The sequence below is a fragment of the Astyanax mexicanus genome, chromosome 8 (assembly GCF_023375975.1).
Source record: "Astyanax mexicanus isolate ESR-SI-001 chromosome 8, AstMex3_surface, whole genome shotgun sequence".
Lineage (NCBI taxonomy): Eukaryota > Metazoa > Chordata > Actinopteri > Characiformes > Acestrorhamphidae > Astyanax > Astyanax mexicanus.
In genome coordinates, this window is record NC_064415.1 from 33,929,899 (window position 1) to 33,947,038 (window position 17,140).

At 35.5% G+C, this 17,140-nt stretch overlaps 1 protein-coding gene across 1 annotated transcript; it reads left to right on the forward strand.

The window, feature by feature from the left end:
• Nucleotides 1–736: 736 nt before the first annotated feature.
• Nucleotides 737–15,354, forward strand: ncf2 (neutrophil cytosolic factor 2). Its single transcript, XM_007230323.4, has 14 exons — nt 737–1,017; nt 1,232–1,314; nt 3,540–3,648; nt 5,442–5,576; nt 5,966–6,073; nt 6,208–6,267; nt 9,889–9,932; nt 10,018–10,159; nt 11,773–11,838; nt 11,941–12,006; nt 13,193–13,344; nt 13,479–13,590; nt 14,836–14,944; nt 15,052–15,354. The coding sequence occupies exons 1-14, from the start codon at nt 844–846 to the stop codon at nt 15,132–15,134; spliced, it is 1,443 nt and encodes a 480-aa protein (XP_007230385.2). The 5' UTR covers nt 737–843; the 3' UTR covers nt 15,135–15,354.
• Nucleotides 15,355–17,140: the final 1,786 nt, after the last annotated feature.

Here is a 17,140-nt window from a genome sequence, read left to right on the forward strand (position 1 = left end):
AAATTAAGGTAAATTAATCCGAAAAATTTTAAGAACTTTGAAAGTATCCCCAAGAGCAGTCACAAAGACCATCTAAAATGAAACTGGCTTTCATCAGGACTGCTCCAGGAAAATTACCTCTGTTGCATCATAGTTACCAGCCTCAGAAACCGCAGGTTAACAGCACCCCATGCTTAAAAATATGTTCAAATGTTTGTTTTCTGTTCTCTGAGTGTAATCATTATATTAACCTAATAAATTGTCATCCCCTTTTTGTTTAATCTTTATTAGTATATGTCAATGCAACTTTTGAGACTATTAAACCAGGTCCAGCTCATCAGCTGTGATTGATTAGAATATGGTTAGAGAGGATTCTGGAGGAGCCTGTCTTTTTTAAACCTCAGATATTAAGTCTGGTTTGCTGTTGATTGCTAAAGTTTCATAACTCAAAGAGTTCTCTGAGGACTGTAGAAAGAAGGTTGTAGATGTAGACGAGTCTGAGGAGGGATATAAAAAGATCTCAAATCCATCAGCCTTGCACAAGACAGTCATGGGGCTGGTTTCATTTTTTTGTTTCTGGGTTACTTTTCCTGGAACAGCTGTTTTGTGGCAATGTGTGTGTTGTAAAATGACCACACAAATAAAATTGAATGGAGGGGGGGATTCTCAGTCCATTGTCTTTTCTGGACCTGTGCCAGCTCTAATACAGTTACAGAGAAAGTTAATCTGCCATAGGAAATAATGAGCAGCCAGCTCTGATTGAAGCACTTCCTCTTTGACAGTAAGAGGCTGTTCCGAGCTGAGTTGGTTCTCAATAACAGGGAAGAGCCATTTCAGTGAGGTTTCAGCAGCAGTGAAGGGAACATGTCTTTTGTGAGCACTCTGCGGCAGTGGGATGAAGCAGTGGCTTATGCAGAGAAAGGAGATGTAGCCGCAGCCCTCAGGACATTCCAGGACATTGAGGAGAAGACTTCTAAAATCGCCTTCAACATTGGATGCCTCCATCTGAACGCTGATGACTTTGAGGCTGCTGAGAAGGTAAAGTCGACTGTAGACTCTTGGCCTTGTCAAAAAGGTCATAGATAAAGTTATCAGATTATAATAAGTAGCTTCAAAACTTAAAATATTGTAAAACAGAATGCTACAGTATCGTTTTCTAATGTTCTTCTTAAAATAAATGTTACTTTGAAAAAGGAGAAGTAAAAGTTGTTTCAGGCTTTTAAGAGGAAACTCTCTAATCTCTCATTTCAAGGCATTTGACTGCAGTATCAGAAAAGATGAGCATCTGGCTGTGGCTTTTTTTCAAAGGGGAATTACATTCTACAAAAAAGAAAAGTAAGTGCTTCAGTGATTATTTAGTACCATGTTTAATTTTGCCACATGCAACAGAATAAGTAGGGAAGTGTGAAGGTTGAATCAATGTTTTTTTTTTGTTTTGTTTTGCTAAATAATTTTAATTAAATATTTTATTAGAAAAATATTATATATAAAAGAGTTTTCAAAATGTTTTACACAAAAACCCTAAACATCTCATAGGGATTTTTAGTGTAACAGACTAAAGAGCTAATTGAAACAGTGGCTGAAAGTACACTGCCTGGGGAAAAAAAAGTCAGCTCACTACCTGAATATACTGAATATAGACCAGGTTATTCCATCAATGAATTCTTTTATCTTCCCTGATGGCACAGGCATATTCCAAGATAACAATGTCAGGATTCATGTTGCTGGAATTGTAAAATAGTGATTCAGGGAGCATGAAATCATCATTTTCACACATGGATTGTTCACCACAGAGTCCAGATCTTAACCTCATTGAGAATCTTTGGGATGTTCTGCGCTTTGTGCAGCGGTCAGACTCTACCATCATCATTGCAAGATCAGTGAAAAATGAATGCAACACTGGATAAGTCTTGTGTCATTGCAGAAGCGTATTAAAACAATGCCACAGCAAATGTGTGCTGCAATCAAAGCTAAAGGTGATCCAACCAAATATTAGATTGTGTGAACTTTTTTTTAGTGGCTACGTTTTTTTGGCCAGGCAGTGTAGATTTGACTAGTCTTTAAGCTAAAGAACAATGCACTGCCCGTCTCCTGCACTGCATATGGATGTGACTTCTCACCAGACACCACTGGTCACTGTCATTACCATCCACTGTGCGTGCTGTTTACTGTGCTTGCACCATTTCAGAAATGGAATGATCCATTTATCTGGCACCCACTATTAGAAATTGCTGTAATTCCCATAATTCACTTTGCCTGTGTTCAGCCACACTTATAAAACAACACCTCGCAACTTTTACAGGTGTTCGTACTCCCAAGCTGTCCCAGGATGTAAACAATACTTCACAATTAATAAATTTGCACACTGCTATTCCATGACTTTTGGCATGTCAAAACACACATACATATCTGAACTTAAATAAACAGGATTAGAGAAATAAAAACATCTCATAAATGGCAAATTGTATTCTGATAATACATATCAGAACAATAGCACTGATATATGAGGGGACATGGACTTTTTTTATGTTTTTTGGGGAGGTTATATGTAACACTGTTATATGTAACCAGACCTTGTTGTGTGGAGGCTATATCTTTGCCTGGCCCTGATCTGAAAAACTGTAAAGTGTCTGGTGAAGTAATCATGACATTAAAGCAGAAATCAGGTGTGAAATGGACTTGGGATGTAGTGAAACATGACAAACGTTTGTTTAAAAAAAACATATTCTTACGCCCTCTGGATTACGAAATACAGCAAAAGCAGCCAATGTTAGCAACATAAAAAAAAATATATATATATAGCATTGTTACCTGTCCCCACTCTCTAACTATAGATTTTACCATAAAATATAATTATTAAAATCCTTCAGAGATTTTTGCATTGTTGCGTGAGTCCAAAACGCATCTATGCTTAATTTTTTTTTTTTTTTCACAATAAATCCATAATATTTAAGTTAAATACACATTTTAGTTGTCACTTGGTTACACTCATACTTGTTCCTTGGGGTCTAGGTGCTCTGACTGTGAGACTGACACTACTGCTCTCACTGAGGCGGCTCAGGGATTATGTCACATGCAGCGCCGTGCGCAGTGCCCTAGTGCCTGTAAATTTAATGGTCCAATGAAGGTCATTTAAAAACTAGGACATTTCCTCACTTTTTGAAAAAAACCCGGGACGCCTGGGACAGGACGTGAAATACTGACGTTTGGTCACCCTACACTACACCCAAAGTTAATTGCGCACCAGATTGTTCCTTTATTGCACACAAAACTGTCTGATTAAAACACTTCCTTTTAAAATAAGATGACCAAATCCATTCAGCCAGAATGTGTTGAAGTACATGATCTTTAATATGTTAGCTACATTTTCCACAAATGTTAGCTTGTGGTGTGTCTCTTGTCTGCCTTGTGAAACTGGAGGGAATTTGATGTAACGTTGCAGTGCCCACAGTGTTTCACTAACAGGAAACATGTTGAGAAAGGGCTTCGTTTTTTTTTATCAGTAGAGCTTGCACTGCAGATTTAAATAAAGCGTAATATCTAAATATATCTCCTTACAGATTTGAGGAATCACTTCTGGACTTCCAGCAAGCCTTTAAGGAGCTAAGAGGAAACCAGTTGATAGACTACAAACCTCTTGGCCTGAGGTATAAACTTTATGCTAGTGAGGTAAGAACTGTTTGGACTTACATATGATTGTAAACAGAAAATTAGATAAATAAAAATAGAGGTGTGAAATTTGTCATAACAATATTTTTTAGATTATTAAACAAACTTTAAAATCAGACACATATAACCTGAATAAATTTAAAAATAATTTTTTAAATAATTGTTTTATTTATTAAAGGAAAAAACTATTCAAGCCCAATCTAGACCTGTGTAAAAAGTGGTTGCCCCTAAACCTAACAACTTGGTTGTGCCACCACTGGCAGCAACAACTGCAATCAAGCTTACCAATAACTGGTAAAGAGTCTTTCACATCTCTGTGGAAGAATTTGGTTCCTCTCTTCTTTGCAGAATTGTTGTAATTCAGCCACATTGGAGGGTTTTCAAGCATGAACGTCCTGTTTAAAATCATCCCGCAGCATTTCGACCAGACTTTGACTAGGACACTCCAAAACCTTTGTTTTGTTTTTTAAAGCCATTCAGAGGTGGACTTGTTTGTGTGCTTTGAATCATTGTCCTGCTGCAGAACCCAAGTACGGCTGAGCTTGAGGTCACAAACAGATAACCAGCAGTATTCCTGGTTCCATCTATAAAAGCACGTTGTTCAGGCCCTAAATAAGCAAAGCAGTCTGAGACCATCACACTACCACCACCATGTTTTACATTCAGTGTGGTATTCTTTTTTTCTGGAATTATGTGTTAGTTTTATGCCAAATGCAATGGGACACACACCTTCCAAAAAGTTCCACTTTTGTCACGTCAGTCCGAAAAATATTTAGCCAAAGTCCTGGGGATCATTAAGATGTTTTTTTTGGCAATTGTGAGACGGGCCATTATGTATTATGTGTTATTAGCACTGACCTTAACTGAGCTAAAAGACCTACAGTCTTTAAAATGTTGTTCTGGATTCTATTGTGACCTCCTCGATGAGCTGTCCTTGCCCTTTTGGAATAATTTTGGTTGATTGGTCACTCCTGGGAAGGTTCACCAGTGTTCCATGTTTTCTTCATTTGTAAATATTAGCTTTCACAGTGGTTCACTGGAGACCCAAAGCTTTTTAAGCCTGGTAACCTTTTCCAGGTTTTTCTCATTTGTTTTTAAATTTCTTCTGATTACGGCATTTTTGATATATATATATATATATATATATATATATATATATATATATATATATATATATTTGACAGGTTATGTGGACAATCAACTCTATTACCTGATGATACCACATATGAACAGTTTATTGAAACGTACTCTGCTTAAAATGTGACAATCTAGCAATAAATTTAGCAATCAGTCCCATGTGTACTAAAAAAACACATGAAAAACATAAACTGATCAGTCATTACCTTAAGACCACTTACAAATATGAAATCACTGATTATCTTCATCTACACTGTCACCGGTCAGAGTGTGGGATATTTATATTAGTGGAAAGTAAGTAAGTTCTTGTTTTAAGGTAGTGTGTTTAAAAGCAGAAAAAATGGCCAAGCATAGAAATCTGAGGCACTTTGACAAGAGCCAAGTTGTGACATCTTAGACTGGGTCTGAACATCTCCACAATATCAGACAGGTCTTATTTTCTAATGTTGTCTGGTACAATATGTAGTATGTATTTTTAATAAAGGTTCTCTAAGAAATGCCAAACAGTGGAGCCAGTGTCAGGGTTATAGACAAATATGTCTCATTGATCTTATCCACGGAGACCATTATGTCTCTTACTGTACACAAATGATGGTAGATAATGATACATATAATACATTGTTAACTGATCTATTTAGTCTTTATAATCATGCCAGGTGCTGCACAATATTGGTCTTCTCTATGCCAACCTGGGGAAATGGGAACAGGCCCAGGAGAACCTGTCAGCTGCTCTTAATGTTCGCACTGAAGCCAAATCCAGCCACATTGACAAAGCCCTGGAGTCCATTCTGGTGAGTTTATCCTCAATAGCTTAGTTTAAAATGTAATTGTATTATATTGTAGATACTTCTTAGACTTGATGGCGACAGAATCTCTCTGTATGAGGAACATGAGGGTCAGGTTGCATCACTGGTTCTCGTTAGAGACTGAGGGGAAGGTATGGTACGTGGGCTGCAGAGGTTACACAAACATGTTCACATGTTTATGACACTTATTCTTGCAGAAGTAACTGCTATGCTAGGTTTCAACGTGAAAGAGAGAAATAAATAGTAAAGACATTTCCAAATTTTGTTCTCATTATCAGTATCATTCCATTGCATGTTATTGTATTAAGCTGCAGGGTTTAACTTGAGCATTATACTGTCTATATTCCTTTAACTGTCTCTTTTCACATGTACAGAAGCAGAAGCTCTTTTCTCTGGCAGTGATTAAGCCAGGCCTTCTGTTCAAACCCAATAAGAAGTATGTGGCAGAGCTTGAGAAAAAGGACTACCTTGGAAAGGCCAAGGTACAATAATAAATCATTACACAATTTTAGAGGTTGCTACATGAGATACCACATTTTGTTTTACCTCGTAGTGTGTCATTAAGATGTGCTGTGTTAAAACAAATAGTTGAACTGTATGGACGTTCTGCCCACAGGTTCTGTCTTCTGTTGTTCCAGCTGACAGTTTCTCTGGGTTCGCCCCTCTACAGCCTCAGGTAAGTCACGATAAACAATTAGGTCATTATCAGAATACAGTGCTTTTTGTCCTTCACAACATTACAATCACTTAAAAGACTATTTATAATATTTATAATACTATTTATCAATTATACTATTATAAGCCTATTATAAGACATTAGACTACACAGATATTGTGTTTTTTCTCGATCTTTTATATCATCCATGCATACACCCTGGTACATCATGGGAAGCTGCAAGACAGGGTGGACAATTTTATCAAAAAATAAATCATATTAATATAATATTGAACATAAACCATGGTTGACCTAGAGTTGCAGACGTGTAAAGATACGTTATTACATTTCTAAAATTATTTTAATTACCTTGATATTTTACCATGATAGGATGGCAGCTTCAGCATTACCTCAGATAAGAATGGAGACAATATGAGAAATATTGAGTTAAATAAATATTATTGATTATTGAGAATGTAGTAAATTTTTTCAGTCCCTTGAAATGAAAATACTGTGAAGGTTTGATGTTACTGTTACTGATGTTACTTTCTCAAAAGCACGGTTATCCCAGAATGACAGGGTGGGATTAAGATTGTGATTCTGGTTACAAAAACACAATGCCTTTCAAGATATATCAAAAGTTCAGTTAATTGTGCGGACATCAAGATGTTGTTCTTCTCACCATGTTACAACATCACAACATGGAAAAAATGTATTTGGTGTACAAAAAAGGGTCCATGTAATGTGGCCTTCTACTTTGTGTTTTTGCATGTTTGAAAAATGTCACACTTTGACACTGACCAGAAAACTCAAGAATCCACACAAGTACACAAAACCACAAGCACAAACACTGGTACTGGCTCAGAGTTTCCACTGATGCTGAAGCAACATGCTCACCCCGGTTTCCAAAGTCCTCACTTTCAGGGGTAGCTCTAAAATTGGTAAACGAGTTGTTTAGATGAGATTTAAGCAGCATCATTCAGAGTGGTTTGGTGTGAAATGTTCTGACTACTTAACATGTTTCCATAAAGGATAAAACCGGTGTGAAATGGACTTGGGATGTAGTGAAACATGATAACAAGTATGGAATTTTGTCGAGCAGCATTCTAAAAACACCAATTTTACAGATGCTTTCATCACGCTTACAATGCGAGTGATAGGGGCATAGCGTTACCCATGCAAAAAAATATTTTACACGCCTAACAAACTCAAAGTAGCTCCACACCTCATTGGTAGAATTCTGAGGGCCCTAATATTTAAAGCAATAAGTCAACTGAAGAACATGAATTAATAGGTAGGATAGGGAACAGATTGCAAAATTATTCAAAATTACTAAAAGTGCTGTATTTCAATATGCCAAGGGGGAATGGATGTGGGTTATTAAACAAAAGTTTAACTCATTATCATGTTTCACTACACCACAAGTCCATTTCACACCGGCTTTCTCCTTTAACATGTGGGCAATTGAAAATAAGTGCTGTCTCATCAACAACACAACTATGACTATTTTACCAAAAGAAATCTCTAGTAACCTAAACATGTGTTCTAAGCATTTCTATTAAATATAATGTTGATTATGGTAAATTCTAATTTATTGTAAAATGAAGTCACATGCATCTGGCAACATATTTGTAACCATTGTGTGTAATACTTTACAAGAGTGAACACAAATGGCTTCACAAGTCCAGGGTTACCTCCCTGAAATTAACTTTTGCAACTTGGGATGTCTGCAGTGATCAGTTGTCTAATAATAATAACTATGAAGCAGAACCGCAGAACAGCTCTAATGCTGCAATCCATTTGAACTGAAATGTCAGAATTTCTAAGTTCCAAGTACAACATTTCAAAAGGAACACCCCTATAAGTTGGAATTGACTGAAAAATTAGCGAAGCCTTTCCAACTTTGTTTAAAATCCAAGACAGCTGCTCCACACATGAACAGTAGTAAAAGCAATAGCATTATAGCTACTATTTATTAGCACTTCTGCTTTTTATGTCTGATTAAATCAGTCAAACACGCACTAGAACTGTTCAATTTCTGTGTTGACATGTTTTTATGGTGTTTGGATTCAAAATTACAAAATAATATGTAAGCAGTCTTTATCCACTGGAATTTCTAACAATGCTAACCTGTGACAATGCTAACAATGATAATCTGGTACATAAAGAATGGGATATATTTTCTTAAGATACATCATAAACACAAGTAATTAACTCTCAAACTAGTCATGGTAAACTTTAAAATCCTTAGCTAACATTTTTTAAGAAATGTATTTTTAAAAAGTGTATAATTATCTAAATGTTTATCTATAATGCAGTCAGCTTGGTTGAGATATTTTTCCTAGGTTTAAAATCCTATTTCCACCTTAAATGGAATGGAGCTTTATACAAAACTTTACTCATTAATTTATGTGTAACTTCATAAAGCTCTCTTTAGCTTTAAAACCAAAGCTAGCCCTTAAAGCATTGGGATTAAGCCTAATAAAGCTACTATGTTTAAAAACAGTAACTAGTGTTCTTCTCAGTTTTTTTTGTTAGCTGTTAGCATAGTTAGCATGTCAGGCTAAACTAATGCCTTTGTTTTTTTGGAACAGTTTAACTATAGACTACATGCTAATATTGGTACAATAAAACTAGTAATCATCAATTAGCATAATATAACAGTAAGTAAAGCTAATTGTTGTCTATATACTTGCATAGGTCAATAGTAATGTTAGTATGACAAGGCAATGTGTTCTTTAACAAGCACCTAAAACGCTATTTTGAGCTTTACTAATATTATTTATTACTAATATATAGGTGTCAAATGTATTCACATATTTATTACTCAGGTACAAGTGTAGATACTAGAGTTTAAATGTTTCTATAGAAGTTGAGGTATAAATCAAGCTTTTTACTTAGATAAAAGTGTAAAATTACTGGCTTAAAAACTAAATTAAATGCAAATATATTAAAGAAGCTTAGTTGGGACATTTCACTCAAGTTCTCTTGAGTTTCTCCACAGATTATCTTCATACTACATTTGCTATGTTCTTGTTGGAGTGCGACATGGTGGATTACGTATAAACCAATAGGGTGTTGGAATTGTATATATATATATATATATATATATATATATATATATTTGTACATCTCATCCAATCACAATCAAATTCACTCTTTGGATGGAGAGATTTGTCTGGATAGTATTTTTCTGAACAATGACAAACTGGAATGAAAACAAGTTGAAATGAAATAGAAGTAAAGAGGCCAAACAGTCGTCTGAAAAAGAATTACTTATGTAAAGTATAGGTAACAAAAAAATTCTACTTAAGTACCTAGAAGTATTTGTACCTAGTTACTTGACATCTATTTATTTAATACTGCTGCAGGTTTTACACCATATCAGAGTGAAAATCATTGCTGTCCAATGAAAAATAAGTTTCTCTAAACAGGAGAGAAGAAACCTTTTTAACTTTCAGTGGAAGTCAATGTAAAAATAGCTTATTTTGGTGAATTTCTATTGGGGCATTCATCAAGAAATTAGTTTTTCAATTGAGAGCTAGAAAATGCTCATAAATAACTTGAATAATAAGCTGATGCACACCTGTACTTCACTTTCCACTCCCATGCATGTTTGATGTCTCGTTTTTCTTTGAACAGGTTGAAGATGTACCAGCTACACCTAAGGCTCCTGAAGTACTGAGGTAATGTACTGTACGGCCGTTCCTAAGCCAGGGCACAGATGTTTGGGGGTGTTATTTATAGCCTCTTGCTTTGTGTAATCTGCAGGGCACTCGAAGGTGAGCCACACACTGTTCTGTACGAGTTCATACCGGAGACCAAAGAGGAGTTAGCAGTGTTGCCAGGCAACGTCGTTTTTGTTCTTCAGAGAGGGGCTGACAACTGGGCATCTGTTATCTTCAATGAAAGGGTGTGTTGTCTATGTCACATTGTGCCCAGAATACGTAATTTACTATGTGATTCCTGACTTATACGACTTTTATCAGTGACCTTTTGAAAGCAGATTTGTTTTGATAGTTTTGAGGGCACTGCAAGGTGCTGATATCTGTAAATTGCAGATATCAATACGATTTCCACCATCTTTTTAAAGAGCCTCTAAACCCTAAATCATATTTCTTCCAATAATAGCTGAAATGAAGTAAAGTCTTGCTTAAAAAAATTTAATTGTTGTAATTTCCACTTCTGCAGCACTCTCTCAGAATCAACTGTACTATAGAGCAGTGCAAAAGTGCAATAGCTCTATCAGAGGCATACTTCTGCTGCTGCAGCTCAGCCAATTTACTGATCGTCCTGCCCTGCCTCTAAACCCATACATCACCCATTGACCCTCAAAACTACCTCTACATTTTTTTTTTTTGCCTTTTTCATATTTAAGCTAAGGGAGGAGTCAGCAAAAATCAGGGGGTTAGTGCCCCTTTAAGACCAGCTTTTATTCTTACTTGTCTTAGGCTACATTTACATTACCAGGCTGAAGTGACTCAAACCCGATTTTTTGTCTCAATGTGGCTCAAAAAAAAATTTTTAAAGACTGTGTGAACTTGTGAAATCAGATTTTTTCAAACCAGATCTGAGCCACTTCCATATGTAGTCCTAAATCTGATACGTATCTGATCCATGGACATGCAACATGAATGTGAACGGTCAAATCGTAATTCATGCGTCCTTTTGCTTTTACATATGAGCTGCTAACGCATCCATTTCACCTTTATAAAGCTACGAGTCGTCTCTCAATTATGACGTTTTTTGTTGTAGGTGAAGAAGGCGACGTTTATACACAAATCAATGTGCCAATATGAGGCGTTTCAGGGACAGATTCGTTGACATTACACACAGATACAGCTCACTTACATTTGTGTATGTCAGCCGTCAAAAAAGCCAAATCTGATCTGAGCAAGGAATCCGGATTTGAGCAATGTGGCTTGTAATGTAAATGTAGTCTTAGTTACAGCATCAATCCTCTCAAGTAAGTCTCCTGAATTGTTCAGTCCTTTTTGCCTATTTTCCACTGCACCAAAATTTATATGCTCTGTGTAATTTCACCCATGCATTTGTCATTTTGCAATTTGTGCTTTTAAATGAAGCATTAAGCCAGTCAAAGAGTGTGAAAAATAGACAGGATCTCTCTTAGGTAGTGTTGTAGTCAAGACTGCTCGTGCCAAGTCCAAATTAAGACCAACACCAGGACATATTGAGTCCTTATAGCTGAGACCAGACTTTTTTATTAACAAAAAAAATCAAAGAAGAAAATTGAGAAGATTTACTGTTCACTACGGGTGGTAATGCTTTGAATAATGTGTTCCTGGTACACATGTGACACTGTGGACAGAAGAGAGTAAAAGTTTTAAAATTAACTTTAGAAATGGAATGTCCAATTCATTGCCAACTACCAGGCCTTGCTTAAATCATACTTATACAGCTGTGGGTCTTCTCAAGCCATCCACTGATCCACTTGAAAACATGTGTTCACACGCGTGTGAATGGAGACAGATAATCTTGTTCTCTGGTTGCTGTCATTGTTTTCAGAGAGGACTAGTTCCATATAATTTCTTGGAACCCTTGGATATTACAGTGGCATCCAGGGTCATGCCGGTAAGTGTCCTTTTTGAGAGTTTTTTTGTATTATAATCCCAAAACAAACAACAGTTTCCCCCTAATTTCTCAAACATTTTCAACAATTTCTTTAATCTGTAGGTTACACCAGTCCAGAGCAATGAAAACATACCTGCCCCACCAAGAAGAGAAGCACCAAGTAAACCTGTAAGCAAAGAAGAAGCAAAAACTTCTGTTATTCAACTTTTGGAGAGACTTAGTTAAACCACTGTTAAAACTAACCCCACAGTGTGGAGGCTGCACTTTTGACTAACTAGCTCTCCCAGTTATTTGCATGCTGCTCAGGGTATCTGTATGTATAAGGAAATTGCATTTAATAATGTTTTAAACATTTTAATATCCCTCAGAGGCAGATTAATACTATTCAGCTAACAGCGAACGTTAAAGAATGTTTAGCAGAGTTCCAGGAAGGTTAACCTGTAACATTACAGAAATAATGTTCCAGGAACTTTCTAAAAACATGCAATATAATAATGGTATGCTTCACAGCCTTTATTAGAACGATTCTCACATAACCAAAAATACTAAAAACACTGTCACAAGTAACGTTGCAGTGATGTCAACATGTTTAAAATAAAAATGTTCTAAGAACATCCAGAAAACAACATTCTAAAGACGTTAACTGTAATTTTCAGAAAACGTTCTACTAAACAAAAAATGTTAGCTGCGTACTTGAGCAAAAAAAATACGGCAAAAAGCACAAAACACCAATGTTAGGTTCACAGACTTTATGGTAAGCTTGTAATTCCTGCTATTTCCAACAAACACAAATGAACAGTTTTGCATAAAAAAACATTTGCAAAAACTAGACACATTATATTAAATTCTGATTCAGATATATGCTTAAGTTGAGCAAACAAATCTGCCAATAAGTTAAGCAAATGTTTTATAGTAAGATTTTTTTTTTTAAATAAGCGAATGCAAAATCTGTAAAGGTGTAAAATAAGACCTAATTCATGCAAAAATCACTGATTTGTGTACTTGAATTTGAAATCAAGAACCAGAATAACTTGACTGGTGAGTTAAACATTTAAAAAGTACTTAAAATAAGGTTAAAATTCTAAAACTGATTATTATCTAGATAATTATTTCTAAAATAAGCAAAAAATATCTTACACATACAATGCTTAATAAACATATAAATATGATTTATTGCCTTGTAATTAGATACATTCACTTGCTAATTTAGATTCTTGCAATGTAAACAGAACAGAAACAGTTGTAGTTGTGTCCAACACTTGTGTTCCATTAAATCCATGAAAGGCGTGAATGTTAAGAAAGATTACTTGCACAATCCTGTCCAGTTCATATATAATCTTTCTTTTTCTTGTAGATGAACGGAACTGAAGCTTCCTTTGGGTGCATTGTGAAAGTGCATTTTGTGTTTACGATAGCAATCTGCATTAAACCGGGCCAGCCATATCAAACCATGCTCCAGAAGATCAGCACTAAAGTCAAACGACCTGCTTCTGCACTTACTCTGAGGTGAAAACATCCACTACTACTAATACTACTGCCTCCTAGTGACACAGTCTGTCCACTTGTGAAAGTGCCAGTTATAAGAATATTTCTATTGGTAGTGTAGTCACTGAATAATAATTTTTTAATATCTCTGTTAGCTATGTGAAGCCTGGCTCTGAAAAGAGAGAGACTGTTGACGAGTCAGAGATGGAGTTGCTGTGGAGCTGCATAAAGAAAAATCGCCTGACGCTGTGGTGCTCAGCTACGGAGGTAATCCTAATTTATTACCAGAATCTAACACTTAGGAAATACATATCCACTACAAGAAAGAAAAGAACCTGATCATTTAAATATTTAACAGGAAAGGGACATATATTTACCAATACAAACTTACTTTGCGTTATTGGGCTCCAAACAGTTCAGTTTGAGTCTGAGAGAGCACAATTGTCCATTATGTCTGGCTGGGTAGATGGTGCTCTCTCACCACATCACTTCTAGCATGATGCTGGTCAGTACAGGCATCTGATAGCTGATGTATCAGAGCTGGGTCGCTGTGCTTTCTTCAAAGTGCGCTGTGCTTACCAGTGCACCAGCAACAGGTTGAAAAGAGGTGTATCATGGCTCTGAGTGGTCCAGTGGGCTAAGCTACGCTGGTTTGAATCCTGTTCATGTAGCTTGCCATCGGCTACCGAATTGGCCTTGCTCTCTCTGGGTGGGTAGATGGCACTCCCTGACCACATCACTCCAAAGGGTGATGTCAAAAAGCACAAGGCATCTGTGAGCTGATGTATCAGAACCAGAAACCACTGCGCTTTCCTCTGAGCTCGCTGGCTTCTCGGCAATGAAAAGAGGTGTGGGCTGACTTCATATGTATCGGATGAGGCATGTGCTCGTCTTCACCCTCCTGGTTGGGTAATTGGCTGTGTAAATTGTGGAGAAAAGGGGAAAAAAATAAATAATATTATAAAAAAAGGAAATTGGTGTATCAAAAGAGTCATGTACTAGCCCTTATTCTCGTAGTGTTGGGGGTGTTACTAGTGATAGGTGGAATCCTAATGAGAGGATTGGGTAATTGAAATTTCTAAAAAAAAAAAAAAAAAATGTTTAAGAAAATGTAATAAAATTAAAATTAACCACAAAACAAATCCTATTTTACTTTGATGTTCTCCATTTCAGAATGATCTACAGTGCCATTCATCATTCTGGACACATCTTACATTTCTTAACTCTGTACAGCTTCCTACAGTTTATTTGGTTTCACCTAAAAAAAAAAGTTTGTCTACATAAATTATCTGCCATAAAAAAATAATTGTTAAAATTCCAAACATTTTAAACAGTAGCACACTTCGTCAGTATTGTCAGCATTGTCATTCCTTTTTGACTGGTGCTATAGCACTGTGATGTATTATTAACAAATACACAAATTATATAAATGAATAGTTACAGACAAGATATAAACTACTGCACATCTATTTTGTGTAAAAAAAAAACTCTTTTTCCTATTTATTTTTCCAGGATAAAAGTGTAACTCAGAAGAAAATGGTGGCTCTGTACTCTTATGAAGCTTCCACACCAGAAGATCTGGAGTTCAGCCAAGGTGATGTCATCACCATCCTCTCTAATGGTAAGAACACAGCTGAGCTGAGGGTTGACAGTCCAGTGTATCAGAAATTCATAAACAGAGTATTCTCATAAAGTATATTTTAATAATGTTTTTTCTTTCCATTTCAGTCAATGAAGAGTGGCTGGAAGGGGAGTGCAATGGGAAGATTGGTATTTTTCCCTCAACTTTTGTTACAGATCAAGTAGGCTGAGGTATTGCTGAAACCAATCGAAAAAAAAAAAAGAAAGAAAAAACAACCAAGAAATACAAAAATAATTTAAATAACTGGTTCTGCTTATCACATTAGTTAACATTAACATGTGATACTTTTAAATTTTACTCAATTCATGAAATACTTTTACAAATGACAAAATAAATTAAAATCTGTATGCTTTTATATTGTCGTTATGCTGCAAATAAATTATTTTAAGTTAAGAGACCTGCTGAAGTGACTTCTTACATCAACATGAATGGGGATCCTAATTCATTTTTTTTATTACATTTTTTTGTTCAATCAAAAAAGTTAAGGAGGGTTTCTAAACTAACAATTTCATATTAATGTTCTCTGCTTGGTAGAACATGGAAATCTCACCTAAAATCAAATAGTTGCAAAAGGTAATAGACTTCAATTAAATATTTCCTAGTTAACAGACATTAAAAGTACATAAAACACTGACCAACTGCACGTTTCATGACAAACAGATCAGAATTGGAGCTGTTAAATTGGATAGCTGTAGCACAGTGTGTTGGTAGCATCAGCTAAAAGCAGAGGTGGGCTATTCCACAACAGTTTGTACTCTTTATTATGTTTCAGTTTCAAAATGTTTTTTTATTCTACTTTTAAGTCATTCCACTTTCAAAAATTCAAGGAATGTCCTAGTCAAGTGGATATTTACACATTTTAATTGAAGGTTTTAGTATCTGTATTTATAGTTTCTATACCCCATTAATTTTGAACTCACAGGCACCCTCTAGCAGTTTACAGTCTATTTTTTATATAATGGGGGAGATAGAAAGTGGGTAGGCTCTCTATAAACAGGCTTGTAGTTTTTTTTTAGTCTCACCTCCTATAACTGCCTGAAAGAGTTGGGTCATTATCAGAATACTGTGCCTTCTATCCCTCAAACCTTAGACAACTTAATCACAGTTTATCCATGGTCATGCATGAAAGGGTAGACAATGATGGCTTGGACACAGCACAATTGATTTAGCAAAAACTGGTATTTTATGAAATGGTGGTTGACCAAGAGTTGCAGACATGTTGAATTGCCCATGGTATCCTGTTATGTTTCAAAGATATCCTTTGCTTTGCTGAATTTATTTAAATTAATGTAAAATAAATCTTGAAAAATGGACTTCCACAAACTATTCTACAGACAGACAGGACACATAATATTGATATTAACTTTTTAGCCTGGAAAGGCTTTCACTAGTGAACTGGGTGTACATTTTAAGTGTACAGAAAAAAGGCATGTTATTTTGCAGCTATTTTATAATGATTTTAAAAGATGACACAACAGCACTGAGAATCATGGTATGTTTCATGGTATTATCCTTATTGTCCCACATAAAATACATACACATCTAGGTATTTAAAATGAGCATATACAGCTCTAGGAAAAAAAATAAGAGACCACTTAAAAATTGAGTTTCTTTGATTTTACCAAATTGAAAATCTCTGAAATATAATCAAACCAAACTGAATTCCACCAAATATTGATTTCTGAACTCTTAAAACGTATTATTTCTCATTTTCTGCAAATAAATGCTCTAAATGAGCATATTTTTATTTGGAATTTGGGAGAAATGTTGTCCGTAGTTTATAGAATAAAACAACAATGTTCATTTTACTCAAACATATATCTATAAATAGCAAATCAGAGAAACTGATTCAGAAACTTAAGTTGTCTCTTAAATTTTTCCAGAGTATTTTAGATATATACAAGAAATAAGACATGGTTCACATAATCACTGTACATAATTCTCAATATAATTAACCTTATGGAATCACTGACAGAAATTAGTGGAATTCTTCTTAAATATAACCAAGCATAATCTTTTTTCCGGCTTGATCTTCAACCTGCTGACTTTCTCTTAATGCTTCCTTTGCTTCACACAATCTAACAAATGATATGCAGAGAAAAATCATGATTTATACTAGAATAAAATGGATGTGGGAAACACCAATATTTGAGAGAGAAACATTATATGACCACA

Coding starts and splice junctions, on each gene's coding strand:
- ncf2 (XM_007230323.4), top strand. CDS start 844: ATGTCTTTTGTGAGCACTCTGCGGCAGTGGGATGAAGCAGTGGCTTAT. Junction 9,933..10,017: donor AAGGCTCCTGAAGTACTGAG/GTAATGTACTGT, acceptor TGTAATCTGCAG/GGCACTCGAAGGTGAGCCAC. Junction 14,945..15,051: donor CATCACCATCCTCTCTAATG/GTAAGAACACAG, acceptor TTTCCATTTCAG/TCAATGAAGAGTGGCTGGAA.